Source organism: Andrographis paniculata, unplaced genomic scaffold (assembly GCF_009805555.1).
Source record: "Andrographis paniculata isolate CXL003 unplaced genomic scaffold, ASM980555v1 Contig73END, whole genome shotgun sequence".
Classification (NCBI taxonomy): domain Eukaryota; kingdom Viridiplantae; phylum Streptophyta; class Magnoliopsida; order Lamiales; family Acanthaceae; genus Andrographis; species Andrographis paniculata.
Window position 1 is genome coordinate 1,541,912 of NW_026137610.1, and position 19,468 is coordinate 1,561,379.

Consider the following 19,468-nt stretch of genomic DNA (forward strand, 5'->3'; position numbering starts at 1 on the left):
TAATTTCTACTAACAAAATTTTCAAATGCATAATATATGCTTCCTCCGTCCCATAACAAAGTCTCTATTTTTCTATTTTAGTATGTCCTGTAGTAAAGTATCAATTTTTTTTAGTAACTGTATTATCTACCTAACATTATAAATACCTTTACAACTTACAATATATTATACGAATATCATTATCTTTATATCACACAATACTAATAAGGTTATTTTAGTTATTTCTATTTTATTTTCACTACATCCCAATATAATATTAATATTTATAAAACTTTATGCAAAAAGCAAACGGATACCTAATTATAGGACGGATGGAGTATACATATTAAAGCAAAAAATTATTTATTCATATTATAAAACCGATATTCAAGAATCGAATTAACAAACACTATATAATAGTAAACAACACAATTTTTTATTTATTATTGTTTATTTTTTATAAAATTTGCCATAAATATTAAATTGTATTGATAAAATTTAGAAAATATATTCAAATTTAAAATAATATTAATTAAATATGTTAGACGGTTGTTTTCAGGTAAAAGATATAGACTTAACCTAACCCATTTAATTAAATTGGTTAAATAGATTTGACTCAATTATTAATTTGGTCAAAAATCTTAACACAAACCCAACTATTTCAGCTCAGATTTGTTAATTTTTGTCCGCGCTAAATTTTATATATATATATAGGTATTGAAATAAAATAACCTGTGTTTAACTGATTTCAATATAGAGATGATACGATCATCTAATATAAACTGGACAGCATCGCATGCCTACCTGTGTATATGTCGAAAATTTATTGAATTAAAAAAATAATATTTCATCCGTCATTCAAATCTATTCTCACTTTTCTTTTTTCGTTGTCATTCAAATTTATTTATATATATATTTTTTTAGTAAAAAAATACTACTTTTTTTATCAAAAAAGTAAAAATTTCTATTTTTATATATTTTTTTAAAAATTCGTGTCCGATCAAATGAGCATAGAATTAGATGAAAGATGAAATAATAGATTTTATTGAATTAAATTAGAAATATTGTACGTGTGACATCTGACAGAGGATGTGGATGGAGTGGTGCAGTCCAAATCATTGGTGTGAGTCTGAGGAAAGTGGAAACAATAATAATAATAATAATAATAATAATAATTTGAAATTTGTTATTGTTAGTCCTAAATGAGTGATGTCTGATTAGGAAAGTGGATTAATTTAATCAATGGCTATTGTTTCAAATTAATTGGTGTCTAACCTGTCACCATGCATGATAATTTAATTTGATACCTAATCATATTTAAAAATAATATATTAAAAATATAAGAGGGTTTTGTTTTTAGAGTTTCAATTTTGCGTTTAAGATTTGAATACTAAAAATTTTGAATTTAAACAGTTACACGGTGATGTGATATAATTAAGTGTTGATACGATACTTTAAACGAAAAATTGATCTTTAGTAGTATAATATAAAAAAATAAATGTATAATTTGATATTTTTATAAAAAAGAGTTGATGAATAGTAAAATTCTGAGTAGAAATATCCTGACGCTAAAAAATGGTGTTGCACTGTAGCAACGCCTCCTTATTTTTTATTTTTTTATTATTTTTTTATTTTTTAAAATTTAAAATTTATTTTTTATTTTTCTAATTTTTTTTTAAAAAATTAAATTATAAAAATAAAAAATTGTTTAAAATAATATAAAAAATTGAATATTTGAAGAATAATAGTGAAAAATAGAGTTACATTTGAAGTAAAATTACTGCATATTTAGAGTTACAAGTTATAGATTGGAGATGGCCTAAGAGATAATATATATATATATATATATCATAAAGTATTAATATGTGTTATAAAATTATATCCAATATACTCTCTGATCTTATTGTGCTATCGGAAAGATAATCAACATCGTAACCATCGACATAGCCATTGTGTCTTTGTTTAGATAACGCTTTATTCTTTTGTGATTTTAAAATAAAATCGGCAATATATATCATGCATAGTTTTCAATAAAAAATAAACTTTTTTTTTGTTTCATAAAATATAGCATCAAGAAATTATTTAAACAAAAACTTTAATCGACATTATATTTTAAATCAATTTAAAACCACAATCGAACAAACTCAAATATTTTGAAAGTTTTTTATTTTTGACATTATTCAATTTTTTAAAAAAATTATATTAATTTTTTTTCTCACAAAATATCATTTCATATACATTTTTTTTTTTTTTTTTACCATTGTCTAAAAAAAATGTCCAAATTGGTCAATAGAGTACTACGAAATTAATTTGAAACATAGATAGAAAATTAATCAATCCCTGCTGGTTTTATTTGGCTTCAAACTTCAGCAAAATTGATACAGAAACCAAGCCTTATTTTTTGGGAATCAGACGAATTGAATTACTTTAGGCAGCACATATCTAATAATTAATAGTAGGGAAAAAATTATTTTTGTTCCCAATATACCCAAAATTCATCCATTTTCGTCATAATATAGAATTCTTATCAATTTTGGTCACAATATAACCAAAATTCATTATTTTTAGTCGCAATATAAAATGTTTATCAATTTTAGTCTCAATATAATCAAAACTCATCATTTTTTGTCATAATATAATGAAACCTTATGTTTTATTTATCCCAATATAATCAAACCTTATCGTTTTTTGATCCTACACTGTCAACAAAACGACGAAAAATGCTGACGTGAAAAGAAATCAAACCTTATATTTATATTTGAAGTAATTGCACAATCTTGCAACATTTTCCGTCGGTTTGTTGACGGTGAGACAAAAAAAGATAAGGTTTGATTATATTGAGACAAAAAATGATAAGTTTTGGTTATATTGAGACTAAAATTGATAAAAATAAAATAAAATTATATTTTGACCAAAAATGATGAGTTTTTGTTATATTATGATAAAAAATGATTGAGTTTTGATTATATTTGGACCAAAATTGATAAGATTTTTATATTGTAACTAAAATTGATGAATTTTGGTTATATTAAGACCAAAATTGATTTTTTCCCTAATTAATAATAATAATAATAATTTTATTATGCTAATAGTTTCTCCAATGAATTATCGTACGCACCAATTATATAAACAATCAGCATTAATTTTTTATAAAAAATAAAATAAATAAAACTGTTTTTTTTTCTTTGAATGAATGAATGAATATTGGTAGTGATTAAAATGACATTTTAGTGGAGACTGACAAGGATTTTGACGAGGGCTTTTTAATTTTTCTTTTTTTTTTTTTCTTATCAGAGAGGCAGCCCTTGTATATATAAATTTATTGTAGGACAAAGCTACCTTATAATCGGCCATGTAATAATAACGAAAATATTGAATCTGATTTTTTGGGCATTTAAATAATTTTTTTTTTTTAAAAAAAGGTTGTCTTACCGTGTTATCTTCGTTTTTTCCAAGGAAAAGAAGAAACAAAATAAAGCTGGGCTCATTATATTGTGTGCTTTATTATCAAGGAATCATGCATCCTTTCCTTTCCATTACTTTTATTTTTTTTAATAGAAAAAGATAACTTATATACTGAATTTATTGTGTAGATTCAACAAATAAAGCATAATTATATTAAGGCTATAATTATAATAATAATTTATATTCCATTTAATTATAGTTAAATAAATTATGCAAAAAAGGATGTGGTCGCATCACTATCGTATAGATGTAAGAATAACTGAATCCCATGCGTGTGCATGCACTAATAGTTTACGTATAAATAATGCATCCAATAATATAACGTCTCTCCGTACACACATATAGATATGCAAACTGGATTGATAATACTCCCTCCTTCAGGCAAAGGGTGGCGTTTGTTTTTTGCACGTAAATTTTTGAATATTAGTATTATATTGAATTGTAGTAAAAAAAAAATATCCCTATTAGTACGGTGTAATATAAAAGTAATGACATTTGTGTAATATATTGTAAGTTGAAAGAGTATTTATTATGTGAAGTAGGTAGTACAATTACTAAATTAGAAAATGATAACCTTACTTTGGAACGAACGAAAATGGAAAATTGTAACCTTTCAATGGGACGGAAGGAGTATTAATTTTTTAATTGTGCTTATTAAATTCAATAACTTAGGTCTCTTTCTTTAATCAAAATTTTTTAAATCTTACTATTTAGATTATATGTTTTTCGGAAAAAAATATAATTATTTCTCTCACAAAATATTCTATTAAATATTATTTTAATACCAAACTCAAACTAATTTTTCTTAAATTCAACCAAAATAAACACACCCTAAATCCTAATATGCATTAGTTTTTCATTGGCATTTACACATATATATATATACACTGTTTAAATAAAATATAAAAAAATAAACTCTAAAATAATAGTATGTGTATATATATTTATTTACACAATTAAAAAATGTGTCCAATATATGTAATTAAACTAATACTCGTTTCGTTCTAGCTCAAAGTAGTTTTTTTTTTACAATTTTTATCTTTCTATTTAAAAGTATATTTTTTCTTTTTTAATAGATATAAATATATTTTAATATCAAAATATCATCAATTTTTAATTAAATTATAAATATACTATTACATACACAATCACTTTATATATATAAAGTCAAAACATAAAAATATAAAAAAAAAATAAAAAAACTTCGCGGCCAGGAGATCTTAATTACTTACTTCCACTAATTAATAAAATATTATTATTTTTTAATTCAAAAATATGCGTTCAAATGAAACAAGAAAGGTATAACAATACTAGAAACTCAGATGATGTGTGTTTTGGGGTAAAATTTCCCACCTAAGGAGACAACCCTTTGAAGCTAAAGTTGTTAGGTTTTAACTTTCTTTTAATTTTTATCTTTTGAATTTAATATTTCCTTCGTCCCAAATCAGATGACAATTTTGGTTAGAAATACGATATTTCAGACGATGTAAATTAGTAAGTTATTAATAATAAATTTGATATAATTTATTATTTTTTATATAAGTAATGTTGATATTTTTAGCATAATATCTCAATAATATATATATATATCTCAATAAAATATACTATTATTTTAATTAAATAATCTTTAAATACCGTGATCACATTTCTTGGGCATGATTTGTAGATTCACATAAATAAATCATTCCCTTTACACTTTGTTTAATAAAAAAAAGGTTATAAAACAAATAACCCCAATCACATTCATTATTATTCTCTCATTCATCCAATTATTTATTCATGCAACAGATATTAAAAAAAAATAGATAAAAATAATAACTTTTATATTTAAAACTAAAAAATAAAATACTTTTACTAAAAATAAATAACAATAAATTTATATGACAATAATAATAATAAAAAAATACTATTTTCTCTTATTTTTAATATAAACTACTACTTTTTTTTACTAAAATACATATTCTTATAGTATCAACCATTACCAATTTCAATCACTATCCATCAAATTTTTTCAAATCTAAATAAAACTTATTAAGCCAAAAGAACATCGCATGTTTTGTTTTGACATAAATTTTTCGAGCGGTATAATTTTAATATTTTAAAAAGTATTTTATATTTGAAATATTTTATAAATAGCATTTATATTTTTTAAAAAAACAAAAAAAAAAAACTATACATAAATACATTACAAGTGAAAGAGACTGCCGATACCCAATTCCATCCATATCCTCTCTATAATATAAAATCAATATTATCTATAAGTGCCTTAACCTTTATATCTACAAATAATAATAATTAATAATTAATATAATTAATTAGACCAAGGTAAGATTATTTTTAAACCAGTTTTAGCTTCGATCACCAAATTTTAATACAGATGTAACTTGTAAGTAAGCATATATATATATATGTTGCCAAAGTTTGAAATTGGTTTAATATCCATTCCAAGTGTTAGTGAAAATTTCAAATTAATGTAACGCTCCTAATTGCTATATAATAATAATAATGTATGGGTCATTGTAAAAATAATGCATCTACAACAACAATAGTAATAATAATAATAATAATAATATAAACCTCAAAAGAAGGGTATGGGGAAATACAAAATTAATTTTTGCTCATTCCATGCATATATAGATATAGATATGTATATATATATATCATCTTCTTCTTCTTCTAGCTAGCTATAAAAAGCACTACATGCAAACTAATTATCAGTAAGGGCAGAGCAGAGCAAAGGCATAGCAGCTCGATCCATCGATATCGATACCGATAACCAGACGAATTAATTGTGAAGGATTGATAGATATGGTGAAAATGGATTCGGAGTTTTTAAGGAAAGCCAAGGTATACGTGGCTGTAATATTTCTGCAGATTGGGAATTCTGGATTTGCTATTGTGGCTAAGGGTGCTCTGGATAAGGGCACCAGTCATTTCACCTTGTCTGTCTACAGAAACGCCATTGCTGCTCTCATCTTCCTCCCTTTTGCCCTCGTCTTCGAGAGGTTACATCCATTTTATTTTATTTTATTTTATTTGGAGATTTATTTTATTTTATTTTATTTTTCTCTAATGATATATCATCATATATATATATGCAGAAAAATTAGGCCCCGGATGACTCTGGGTGTCTTCGCCAAGATCCTCTTGCTCAGCTTTCTCGAGTAATTGAATTATATATATATATATATATATGCATATTGATGAGTTAAAATTGCATTTTAATTTAATTTGATTTGATTGTGTGTGTACAATAAATTAGTAAATAAATAAATGTTACATATACCTGCAGCCCAATAATGGGGCAGAACCTGTTCTACGTGGGAATGAACATTACGACAGCCACTTTTGCAGCAGCTCTCTGCAATCTTATGCCTTCTCTAGCATTCGTAATGGCCTGGATACTTAGGTATATATGTATATATATATACATGTATATGATGTAGAAATATATATATATATATGTATCTGAAATGGATAAATATGAATGTTGCAGAGTAGAGAAGGTGAAAGTGAAAGACAGGAGCAGCCAAGCGAAGATTGTGGGAACACTTATCACTCTGGCCGGAGCCATGATCATGACCTTCATTAGCGGCCGCGACCTCGGCCTGCCGTGGACGCACGCCGACGACCGGCATCAGTCCAGCGCAGCCGCCGGCGGCCGCCAGCAGCAGCAGCTCATTAAGGGCGCTCTCATCATCTTCACCGGCAACTTCGGCTATGCCCTGTTTTTCATTCTTCAGGCGATCACGTTGCAATCGTACCCGGCGGGGCTTTCTCTGACGGCGTTGATATGCACTATGGGGGCAGTCATCGGAACTGCACTGACGTTCATGGTGGAAAGGGGGAATACTGCAATCTGGGCCCTCGGATGGGACAGCAAGCTTTTAGCTTACGCTTATGGGGTGAGTTCCCCCAAGTCTAACCCTAACCCTAACCCTATGAATTCAATTTTGCCGCCTTTAATTTCAGATTCTCAATCGTCTTCTTCAATTCAGGGAATAATGTGCTCTGGAATCAGTTACTACATTTCGGGGGTTATAATGAAGACGAAGGGCCCTGTCTTCGTCACAGCATTCAATCCACTCAGCATGGTCATTGTAGCTGCTTTAAGCTCCTTCGTTTTTGCAGAGCAAATGAACGTCGGCAAGTAAGTGTAATTTGTTACCCATGCATAAATTCTAATTAACAACTAAAATTTTAAAACTGATAACTATGGATCATCAATGGCTGTCAGGGTTACTGGAGCAACTGTGATTGTAATAGGCCTTTACTTGGTGATATGGGGAAAGATCAAGGATGAGAAAGCCATTGAAGAACTTCAAACAAATCCTTCACCATCCATTGACGACGATGAGAATGACAATAAGAAAATTACAGACCCACCTACTGCTTCTCATGCTGTTTAATTATCATGTATATCAAACTTGCAGAACTCTGTAATTCTTCATCTTTACCAACACTATCCAGACACCAATGGGTGCCATATGTCAAGATCCTTCAAGATTCATCTCTTTTTACAAAAAAAAGGGCTTCGAATAATATATAAAAAGTTGGTTTCTTGCAAAAGTCATTTAAAACTACAAACTTTATACCATTCCTGCAATATGTTGCAAACTTTAATGTCTGTTCCCTATTCTTTACACAGCGAATGCTATAGTTCCATAGCCTACGTATATCATCAATGATCAATCTGTACATTTGCGAGTCATCATCACCAGAAATCATCGGAAAAACCGGTCGAGGAGTGGTACTGCTCATCTTCTGCCTCAGGTTCCATCTCCAGCTCGGGCTCGTTGTGCCCGAATTCAGGCGATTCGATGTCGGCCAGGTTCTTCAGATCAACAACTGATAGCTCGTTAAGGTGTCGGACGACCAGGTCGGCTGCATTAAGCTCGTACACGGGGTGTTTACTAGCGACCGCCACACACTTCATCTGTGCATCGTGTGCTGCTTCCACGGTTTGGTTCGAATTTCCGAAGACAATGCACCTTTCGGGTATGAACTGCAAGAGCTGTGCGGCGTATACAAACATCTCGGGATCTGGCTTCCCTCGGTGGACATCCTCAGCCGCCACGATGATGTCGAACACACCTTCCATATCGATGGCTCCAATTGCTTGCTCAAGGGACTTTCTTGGACGGGTGGACACCAGCGCCATCGGCACCTTTTGGTGCATCAGAACATTCACAAGCTCCCGGGAGCCGGGACGAAAGCTATGGGAATACATCCCACCATGTAAAGCTTGGTGAATATCCTCCTTCCTTGATGCCATTCTCTTCAGCTCAGATGGATCTCTCGACCAACAGAGAACTTCGGACATGGCTTGTTCGTTCTTCATGCCTTCTATTCTCCGGAGCAGGAATGCCGGAGGCGGCGACTTCCCTTCTTCCTGAGAAAGGGTCAGCCATGCTTGCTTCTCGAGATCTGGATTGTCCTCGACCAACACCCCTTCCCATTCGAATATAACACCTAGCCATCCACAACCCATCCGTTCTTGCCGGAGTAACGGGTTATTAAGGGCTGGATTGTCTGCCTTGTTCTCCGGTGGCCACATCCCCGGCCGGAGATAAACACCAGTATCAATCCTGTTTCGGAAGTCTCTGGTTGTTCTTGTTCTTTCTTCATCGCGGAATGAATATGGATATGCCTCTTTGGTTAATTCTTTGGCTTGAGCCTTGATCATTGAAGATGGTGAAACACAAAATGGAACTTTTCTGCAGGGGAATTTAGTAAATGGCTGCCGGTAAGGATCAGCCGGACTACGTTTGATCGAGACATCTTTGCTATAATAACACCCATTGATGGGTAGATATCCTAAGAGGGATGCTGCAGCAATTGAATCTACCATTTTTATTTTTTTTTACTTACAAGCACTACAAGAACGATACGAATTGGGGTTTACAGCAAAATTTGGTGAATCCCCAAATTTATCCTGCGGAGAACCCTAATTCACAACGGCGAGACAACGGAATTCGCCAGAAATAGATCACGGAAAACTACGAGATTCTCAAACCTCAAACTTCAATTCACAAGCATACCAGAAAACAATAACCAGAAATTCTATATATATACAGCAAGTCCAATTGATTTTACCTAAAAACACAGGGACACTACAAAATTGCAAGACATCAACAGTATTCACGGACGGCAAAAGAAGGGGATGAACAGTACCTGAACTGGGATTGGAGGGGTTTGCGATAATGTAGAGTATCAAAAAAGGAAAACAGAAAGAGATGAGTTTCTTGTTGCGAACGAATTGAAGACGTATGTAACTTCTTGTTCGTTGATTTGTGTGGTTTATAAGCAATTATCAGTCGGCCAAGGTGGGTGGCGCTGTGCTCCGCCGCCACGCCTTGCGGGCTCTGGTTTGACCCGAATGCTAAATTGTACTATTCGGATCATCACGTCACGTGGACGGTGGACCATTTCATTCGAAGTTCGGATTATCCACTTCGCAAGGTCGATTCTATAAGACGACTGGGCCGGGTTTCAGGGTTCAAATCCAATCCGAATGACTAATATTCCCATTTTCGTTTCCCATTTCAAGCTCCGGTCCGATTCCCTTCCTTTCTTTCCTTCATTGCCCCAAATTTCATCTCCCACCCCAAACCCTAACCCTAATTTCAATTTCAATTTCAATTGCGTTGATGCTCTGGTTTTTGCTCCCGCTAGTTGACTTCAGCGCGCGAGGCGAGGCGAGGCCTCTCTATCTTATTTCTTCTTGACTTCGTCGGCTGCGTCATCTCCTACAAGCTACAGATGCATAAAAAGTTTGTAAGTTTATAGTCTTCCCTTTCAAGCATTTGGAATAATTTAGATTTTTTACTTGTTTGCAGCTTTTTTAATGCAATTCGACCTTTTGTTTCGTGAAAAATTAATAAATAACAGCACAATGTGAGAATCTTTCCAGCAGATGTGATTACTGTTTTTCCTTTTTCTTTCTTATTACAATTTAGTCCAGTTTTCATGTCGGGTTAGCCGATCCAACCTGTACCCGGGGGCCCGGGTGGGTTGAATTTTGAGGTGGATCTGGGTCTTAGCGGGTTTAGGGTTGATTAAATAAGAAAATCATACATAGTTTTTTTTTTTCCTTCGTACTAATGGAAAATTATCGTAATATAAAGAAGCTGCTGATGCAGTGGATAATGCTAACACAGTTTAATTAATTTCCACTTTCTAGAATTTTGTCCTAATAAATTTATCAGCTAGGTCATGCATTTGCCCAAAAGTCACTGCTCGGTCATCAATTTCTCGTGCTACAATTAGTATTAGGGTTGAAACGAAAACTGTATGCCGTGCCCACATAATCTAATTAGTTTATAAATATTTTAAGGTCTTATTTATTTATTTTTTCGTAATGTATACTATACTATTCAGAAAAGTCCTTCCATTGAATTGGTCCACATGCTGCACTAAAAAAACATTGGACATAATTTGTGCAACTGTCATATAAAATTCCAATTTCTGAAGGGCCCAAAACAATGGCTCGTTGGGGTAGAAATATTTGTAGATTTGTGGAGTTTTGTAATTTTAAAAATATCAAAAAATTTATGTGATATTTTAAAAAAATTGTACAGTGCCAAAAAAAAAAAAAATGCCTAGGTCGTAAAGTTGTGCAGATTAGTCAATTATTATGATATTTAAAATAAATTTATCGTGTAGTTAATTACAACTGGACAAGTTTTATTGCCACGTTGAAATTGTCGATGCCGTGTCGTTTTTATGAATAGTTTAGAACTTGTGCATATTTTATTATTAATATTATTTAATTTTTATAATAAATTTAGAAAAAATATATATTAATTCCGAGCAGGTCTTAGGTTTTTAGAGGGTACCAGTGTCCAGGTTCAATGTATTTTGAATATTGGATTTAATCATGGGTCTCATTCTTTGGGTCTTTCCCAATGGATGAATGCAAGCCCATTGACCAAGCTTGCTCCATCACGGCATCACCTACGTATAAATCACTTATTCCGGTTTAATTTTATTTGGACCTATAAGAACCGCCTGCGGTTCGAACCGGCAGTTTACGACTCAGACGACGTCGTTTCTTTTACACCTAAGAAATTGATGAGTACTACTATATTTTTGAAAAGTGAAACCCTATGTTGGAAATTGATGTGTCGATGGGAATCTTCGCGGTTGTGTATGATTCCGGAGCTCGGAATGTAATCCAACTATCTGTTTGTTGAAATTCAGCAGAGAGAATTCTTGTGCGAAAAGTGGAAGCGATTGACATGGGTGGCAAAAGAGGGAAGGGGAACAATGCAAAGGCTGGGGCTCAGCCGCACGTTTCCTTGACGCTGAGAGAAGAATCGAGCGGCAAGAAGCAAGTTCATATGAACGCGAAGACTATGTGCAAGCTCGACCATCTCAAAAGCCTTGCAGCCTGGGCCGCTACCGAAGCTTCTATCCCTTCTCTCGGGGCTTTCTTCGGCGAGCGCTTGGCAGCCACCACGGAAGCCTTGGGCATTCGCAGTGATCCTTCTCAGTTTGTTTGCGAAAGGTATGTATATCATAACGGATTTTAAGCTGTACAATGGTTTGAACTAGCTTACTATGGAATGCAAATATTTTCGTTCTATATTTCAACCCTAAACCCCAAACACTAAGTATTTTTAGTTTGTTTAATAGTTGACCCGAGAAGTGTAGTGTCCCATGATTACAATAACAGATAATATAATGTTGTGTTTCTTTTCAGTTTGGATTGGGATTGGGACCGTAGGTTTGGATTTGTGTTGAGATACTGTTGATGTGATGTTCTGTGAGAATTTTTTTCTTTGAAAAACTTGATAGAACTCAAAAGGAACATTACCATACTACTAATTTGGTTAGGCCGCCCACGCCCATTCGCATCTTTCAATGAGGCTATAGAAGTCTACCTTGGCATAGCGTCTGTTAAGAAGTGTTTCGGGCTTCCAACCTAAAACTAATTGGTGATCGGTGATAGGTGGAGTGGCCTAAGCCAAGGGAGGGACAATATTTAACACTCCTCCCACTCTATACTATGTTAAGAAGGGATCCGGGCTTCCTATCTAAAACGTGATAGGTGGAGTGGCCCTTCCAACGTGGGATAGGGACAATATTCAACACTCCCTTCGAGATGATAATCTCAAAAATTCATACCTAATACGGGCACGGGCACCATGGTATCAGAAACTATGACTCTTTACCATGTTAAGAAAGATTCCAAGGCTTTCAACCTAAAATCAATTGGTTATAGCTGGAGTACCATGGCTCTCCCTTCACCCTTATAAGCCAAGAGAGTAACCACATTTTTTCCAACGTGGGACAATATTCAACACCGTGAAACATTGGTTAGCCTTCTCCAGCATTTTATCTGTAGATAGCTCCTATTCGATTTCAGTTTGTACTTTTGCATGGTGCTAATATTTGGTTTGTTTTTGATTATATGGTAATTTGGTATATTCAAATTATTTGTATATGAATTGCAATGTTAGAACTTGGATGCTTCCATGTAGTTTACCTCTGATTGATGCATTAGTTTTCACTTCATATATTTGTAATATACATTGGAGTTTGTGACTTACAGTCTAAATAGGTAACATTCCCATGTTCGACATATAATGCCTTTGTGTTGTGCAGATGTGAAGCCATTTTGCAACCGGGATATAACTGTATCATACGAATTGAGAAGAACCATCCCAAGAAACGGCGCCAGAAGAAATCTAATCTCACCACACAAAACACCATCGTCTACACATGCAACTTCTGTTCCCATCGAAATTTGATGAGAGGAACTCCAAAGGGCTACATGAAGGAGATATGCCCTCCAAAGGCGAAACCACTACAATCTGCAGCAGAAAAACAAGCCAGCTCGAAAAAACCTGCAGCAACTATCCCTTCATTTATCGCTCTTGACACGCCTGCCGTGCCAACTGCAGACTCACAAAATCTTGAAGCAAGCAGTAGACAAAATCAAGAAGCTAGCAGTCCTGTGCCTTCATTGCCAACAGTAGGGATTTCTTTATTGGACTCGAGGAGGAAGAAAAGGAATAGGTCGGCTGCAAAGAAAGTAGTCGAACACGAGCATGCACAGGCAACTATGGATACTGATACTGATGCTGGCAAAAGTATGTCTTCTAACAAGAGGAGAAAAAAATCATGGACTAGTCTGAAGGAGATTGCTCAAAGCAATGAGCATGATGCTAGCAAGAATAGGCTCTCAAATTTAACCATTCCATTCTTTATTTAAGTATTCTACATTTTTTTTTTTCTGTGTATTCATTCTTTATTTATGGGAGAAATGACAGCAGGACTGGTATGGTGTTGTAAGATTCTCCCTGAAACAATTTTCTAATACATTTGGACTAAATTATCAAATACTCTAAACATTTGGACTAACTTGTCAATTCTCCAGATCAAATATTGAATGTAAATTTAAATATTAATTTTATTAGTTTGGACTTCCTTGTAAATTGGTTCTTACTTGATAAAGAAAGCGTTAACGACTTTCAGAGTCGCTCATATTATATAAAAGCTCAATTTTAAAGGCCTGTTTGGTTTTCAGGGTTGCCCTTCTTTTCCCTCTTTCCTCTTTGAACAGATCTCTACTGCACCTGCTCTGCTCACTTCGTGATTTACGATCGGAATCCAAGATGCAAGCTCCAGTTCTCGTCCTCAGTGAGTCTTTACTGGTTGTTCATGGCCTTATCTTCTTGATCTTCGTTAATTTTCGTGCTTCGACTAATGTGTTTAAAACTTGTGCCGAGCAGAAGATTCTCTAAAGCGGGAGTCTGGAAGCAAGGTGCACCATGCCAACATCCAAGCATCCAAGGTCATATAGTTTCTCAACTTGTCATGATTTTCGGAATTGTATTCAATGCGTACTGGCGAACAAATTGTGTGCCTGTGTTTAACTGTTTCTCACAATGAGCATGAATCTTATTCGCGTGTCTGATGGCCCACATTTGTTATTCTGTATCTAGGAGATTTTACCAAGTTTGTTTGGATTATTACTTCCAGTCATTCGATATTTTGAACAATTTACGAGAATGATTCTAAATGATAATGAGGAGGAGTGAGTTACCTGGCCACGGTTTTAAGCGTTATCTGGGGCAATGTTTTCTAGTTGATGTATTGATGTAGACTATGGATATTTCGGACTTAAAACTTAAATTGAAATGATTCTGCATCACAACAATAATATCAACGTCAACAGGAAAAATAATTATCATAGTAATCAAATAAATGAATAAATAAGTAAAAGGTTGTATGATGCTTAGTGTACGTACCCACATTTCCTATCATTCATATTAATTGAGTTCTTCAAAGTTTTGCATCAAGCTTTGCTTTGTTTGCATTATGCGCAACATGAACTGCCTATTGATCGAACTATTACAGAAATTTTGTTAGAGCTCTTTGTTACTGCTTTACAAAATTTGCCTACTGAAACATAACGGTTGTTGGTTGCTTGTGTCTTCTTTCAAGACAGAAACCTGCATTTTCTCAGTTATTTTTGTTTCAACTAACTTTAACCTTATCTTGGATGCATTATTAAAGGCAGTTGCAGATATTATTCGTACTACTTTGGGTCCACGGTCAATGCTGAAGATGTTGCTTGATGCTGCTGGAGGTAATTGTTCGTTTTAGCTCAAAGTATGAAGGCTAATAATGTTTTATGAAGAAAAGTAAGGGAATGTGCCTTTCATTGAAAAACAAATTATTAGATATCTCTGTTGCCATGGTAGTTGCTCATTGAAGATGATGTCGGTATTTAGGGTTTTTGCAAGTTTTGGATTGCATTCATCTTGATCTCCTGCCATGATGTTCTCAAGGTTTCATGATTAATTTTTATTTTCTTTTGAAATACAGGCATTGTAGTGACAAATGATGGAAATGCTATTCTTCGTGAATTAGATGTTGCCCACCCTGCAGCCAAGGCAGAGTACCCTGTTTCTTTTTACTTCTCTGTTTTGTATATAAACTGTCTACTAATTTATGGATCATAGATGAATAGAATTGACTCCTTGTTTGACATATAGCTTGCAGTGGTATTATGTTCTGCTTAACATTCTTGTCACTTGATGACATTTGTGCAGTCCATGATTGAACTTAGCCGAACTCAGGATGAGGAGGTAGGAGATGGGACAACGTCTGTAATTGTTCTTGGTATGTATGTGTTGACTGTTGAGGTTGCTTAGTCCAAATACTCTTTTTTTTTTCACTCAATAATTACTTACCTATATGCAGCTGTATAAAACACTAAAATGCCAGATAATTATAGAATATACATGATGTGTTTATAGTTGTTGTCTGGTGTTTGAGTAGCGTTGCTATTTATATAGTATGCTCTCAAAAGTGTGGGTCCCAGCATCATGCATTGGAGATGCCTTTTAAATTTCTTCTTATTAATTGTGATGTCTTGAATGATTGACTAACTAGGCATTTTGGCTTTAAAACATTTAGTGCCCAAATACTAATAGACTTATGTCTCTTTCAATTCAGCTGGTGAGATGCTCCATGTTGCAGAAGCCTTTATTGAAAAGAACTATCATCCTACAGTCATCTGTCGAGGTATTTGAGTAATTGTGTTTTCAATTCAATTCTCAGTCATTTTAATGTATATCAATCGTGACATTGTCAAATTTCTTGGTATTTGGTTTGCAGCTTATAATAAAGCGTTAGAGGATGCTATTGCTGTTCTTGACAAAATTGCAATGAATGTTGATTTAAAGGATCGTAAGTTTACTTGTGGTTTAATGCTGTATTATTGCACTATTTGTCTATGTGGTTTGAGTTTATATTGTATTCTTGATATCTTCTAAACTGGATTAGTTGTTGTTGCTTGTTATGGTAAATTTAATGAGCAATTTTGGTGTAAGGTTAAAACTATGATTAGTCTTACAACACTGTTATAAAATTTTCTGAAGTAAATCCCAGGTAAGAGTTAAAATAATAAAATCCACCCAATTTTGGTTCTACTTGATTTTTTGTTTTCCTTTTTCTTTTTAATAACATAGGAACCCTCAATGGTCTGCAAACCATAACAGGCTTGACTAAGAAAGCGTCCGTAGGATTTGAATCCGTGACCTTGCAGTCACAAATCGCCCAACCATACCAACTTGACCACCTCTTACGGGCTACAAACAATCTACTTCTTCCTCAAGCGTGATGTTGTGCATGATTACCTTTATTAATATACATTTGCTTATCTAGTTCTTTCTTTCTGGAGCTATATTTGTTAATATATTTTGTTGTTTTTACTTGTATTATGTTTTTATCAATTTTACTTACATGCTAAGCTGTATGATGTACAGCTGGAGGAACAAACACCTCCAGTTAGGTTTAAATGGCTGTTTCTGAGCTTTTGAAGTATCTATATGTATATAGGCAGCTTAGCTCGTGTATTATTACTTTCTCTTAACTTATTTTATCGAATGCCATGCTTTACATTTGGCAGGTGCAGCTATGCTTGGACTTGTTAAGAGCTGTATTGGAACAAAATTTACAAGTCAATTTGGAGATCTTATTGCTGTAAGAATTTCCATAACTGCTTCGTATATCTGATTACCGAGAATGGACCAGAATTGTTTACACTAACTTATATTTCAGTTCAAATCTTCAGCTAAATTGCTGTCATCTGTACTCTATATGTTAGTGTCAGCGTCATGTGATTGAAACTATATTTATATTTGTTGGATTATATCAATTGATTTTCAGGACTTAGCAATAGATGCTACTACCACAGTAGGTGTGAGTATTGGACAAGGACTGCGTGAGGTGGATATAAAAAAGTACATTAAAGTTGAGAAGGTTCCTGGTGGTCAGTTGGAGGACTCCAAAGTTTTGAAAGGAGTCATGATAAATAAGGATGTTGTGGTTCCTGGTAAAATGAAAAGGAAGATACTAAATCCAAGAATTATTTTGCTTGATTGTCCTCTTGAGTACAAGAAAGGTGAAAACCAAACCAATGCTGAGTTGCTAAGGGAAGAAGATTGGAGCGTCCTTCTGAAAATGGAAGAGGAATACATTGAGAACATGTGCATGCAGATACTAAAGTTCAAGCCAGATCTAGTGATAACTGAAAAGGGGCTCAGCGATCTGGCTTGCCATTATCTTAGCAAGGCTGGTGTCAGTGCAATCAGAAGACTGAGGAAAACAGACAACAACAGAGTTGCAAAGGCTTGTGGAGCAGTGATTGTCAACAGACCTGATGAATTACAGGAATCTGATGTTGGTACTGGTGCCGGGCTCTTTGAGGTGCGGAAAATTGGTGATGAGTTCTTTGCTTTCATTGTTGACTGTAAAGATCCCAAAGCTTGCACAGTACTCCTGAGAGGTGCAAGCAAGGACCTGCTCAATGAAGTGGAGAGAAATTTGCAGGTATTATGACTTTTGGTACCACAATGTGTTGTTTCTACCCCGTATTCTGACTTTCTAAACATTTTCGCGCAGGATGCAATGTCTGTGGCAAGGAACATAATAAAAAATCCAAAACTTGTTCCTGGTGGCGGAGCTACTGAGCTTACTGTCTCAGCTATGTTAAAACAAAAAAGTTCATCTGTTGAAGGCATAGAAAAGGTAAACCATCTTGTGTTATCTTTTTGTTGCATTGATTTCATTTTTCTCAAACATATCCTCTGTCGTCCCAATTAAGACATTGTTTTATAGTCTTGCCGATGTAGTGCTAACATCCTTCTTCCTCTGAAACCTTTCTCCAGAAGACTAAGGCATTTAGCCTCTGTTTATGCTTTCAATATTTTTTTTGCACTATTCATAAAAAAACATCATATCAAATCTTTATTTTTCATTTAAAATATTACATAAAAAATTTATTCTTTATTTATATTATCACATTGAATATAGATATTTATATCAAATCGAACACTTTTTCTTTTACTTAATTTTTACTATTTTCCAACTTTCCAAAACATATCTAAACACTTATTTTTTTATGAATCATTTTAAACAGTGGCCTTATGAAGCGGCTGCAATTGCATTTGAGGCTATACCAAGAACGTTGGCACAGAACTGTGGGGTGAACGTGATTCGGGTCATGACTGCTTTACAAGGAAAGGTACACATAGCGACTAGAAACTATACTATCTTCTATATCCGCATGAAGCAGCTATGAAGTATTCCCCTTATAAGTTTTCATCCAAATTTCCTTAGCATGCAAATGGTGAGAATGCATGGATTGGCATAGATGGAAATACTGGTGAAATTGCTGACATGAAGGAGCGCAAGGTGTGCTTATTTGGCTTTACTTCTCCATCTTTGTCTGCAGCTCTATTTTGGAAACACAGTTTGGTGATATAATGATTTTCTTTCAAGTATTTTTGGATTCACTCTCTCACCACTATAGCCCTGGATTTTGTGTAGATATGGGATTCATATTCTGTGAAGTCCCAGGCTTTCAAGACGGCCATCGAAGCTGCTTGCATGCTCTTAAGAATTGACGATATAGTGAGCGGGATCAAGAAGAAGCAATCCCCTGGAGCAGGCCAGGCTCAGTCGAAACCTACTGTCGAGCAGGAAGGTGATGCAGATAATGAGAATATGATTCCTGAATGAACAAGTAAATCTGGGCCTGACTGCATTTCTGATATGTAAATTATATTTTCCTTAAAAAACCATTCTTGAAAAATTTTGGCATCCCATTTTGAGTTTCAGATTGGGGTAAGTAGTTAGTTTCTTTTGCCCCATTTTGTCACTATGAATTCTGAATTCTAATGTTTTAGGGCTATTCTAAGGTTTTTAGGACTTTCAATGTTCTTATGTCTGCATTTGTTTTCCCTTTTTTACAGTTTTTCAGATATGATTCTTTAATTTTCCTCGATAATAATCTTTTAATCAAATCATGAGGATGAACATATATAACTTAGCAATTAGCATAAAATTCATTATTTCAATACATTAAGTAATTTTTAATTTTGAGTAAATGGACTGGGGACAAGCTGTTGGGTCATATTCAATGGTACATTGAAGGTGGGCCCGAGCCCATTAATGGAGACAAACTCGTACACGACAACAATGGCAAATCAGAAAATTTCCAAAA

General features: G+C 33.7%; 4 protein-coding genes across 5 annotated transcripts; 3 read left to right on the forward strand and 1 right to left on the reverse strand.

Moving 5' to 3' along the window:
• The first annotated feature begins 6,030 nt into the window (after positions 1-6,030).
• LOC127265462 (WAT1-related protein At2g37460-like) lies at positions 6,031-7,934 on the forward strand. The gene is made up of 6 exons (XM_051295256.1): positions 6,031-6,449; positions 6,546-6,608; positions 6,737-6,853; positions 6,941-7,349; positions 7,443-7,594; positions 7,682-7,934. The coding sequence occupies exons 1-6, from the start codon at positions 6,253-6,255 to the stop codon at positions 7,851-7,853; spliced, it is 1,110 nt and encodes a 369-aa protein (XP_051151213.1). The 5' UTR covers positions 6,031-6,252; the 3' UTR covers positions 7,854-7,934.
• A 49-nt stretch (positions 7,935-7,983) lies between these two features.
• Positions 7,984-9,706, reverse strand: LOC127265461 (5-amino-6-(5-phospho-D-ribitylamino)uracil phosphatase, chloroplastic-like). Its single transcript, XM_051295255.1, has one exon. The coding sequence runs from the start codon at positions 9,293-9,295 to the stop codon at positions 8,159-8,161; it is 1,137 nt and encodes a 378-aa protein (XP_051151212.1). The 5' UTR covers positions 9,296-9,706; the 3' UTR covers positions 7,984-8,158.
• A 221-nt stretch (positions 9,707-9,927) lies between these two features.
• Positions 9,928-13,867, forward strand: LOC127265464 (uncharacterized). 2 transcript variants are annotated; one of them, XM_051295257.1, is made up of 3 exons: positions 9,928-10,221; positions 11,647-11,953; positions 13,054-13,867. In XM_051295257.1, exons 2-3 carry the CDS (start codon positions 11,685-11,687, stop codon positions 13,661-13,663), a joined length of 879 nt encoding a protein of 292 aa, XP_051151214.1. In that variant the 5' UTR covers positions 9,928-10,221; positions 11,647-11,684; the 3' UTR covers positions 13,664-13,867. The 2 variants fall into 2 exon arrangements, with proteins under 2 accessions (XP_051151214.1, XP_051151215.1); XM_051295258.1 differs by having other exon boundaries at positions 11,650-11,953.
• A 90-nt stretch (positions 13,868-13,957) lies between these two features.
• Positions 13,958-19,188, forward strand: LOC127265460 (T-complex protein 1 subunit gamma-like). The gene is made up of 13 exons (XM_051295254.1): positions 13,958-14,091; positions 14,184-14,245; positions 14,971-15,043; positions 15,283-15,350; positions 15,510-15,579; positions 15,916-15,984; positions 16,078-16,149; positions 16,871-16,944; positions 17,131-17,793; positions 17,866-17,991; positions 18,383-18,487; positions 18,583-18,657; positions 18,793-19,188. Exons 1-13 carry the CDS (start codon positions 14,067-14,069, stop codon positions 18,982-18,984), a joined length of 1,674 nt encoding a protein of 557 aa, XP_051151211.1. The 5' UTR covers positions 13,958-14,066; the 3' UTR covers positions 18,985-19,188.
• The last annotated feature ends 280 nt before the right edge of the window (positions 19,189-19,468 follow it).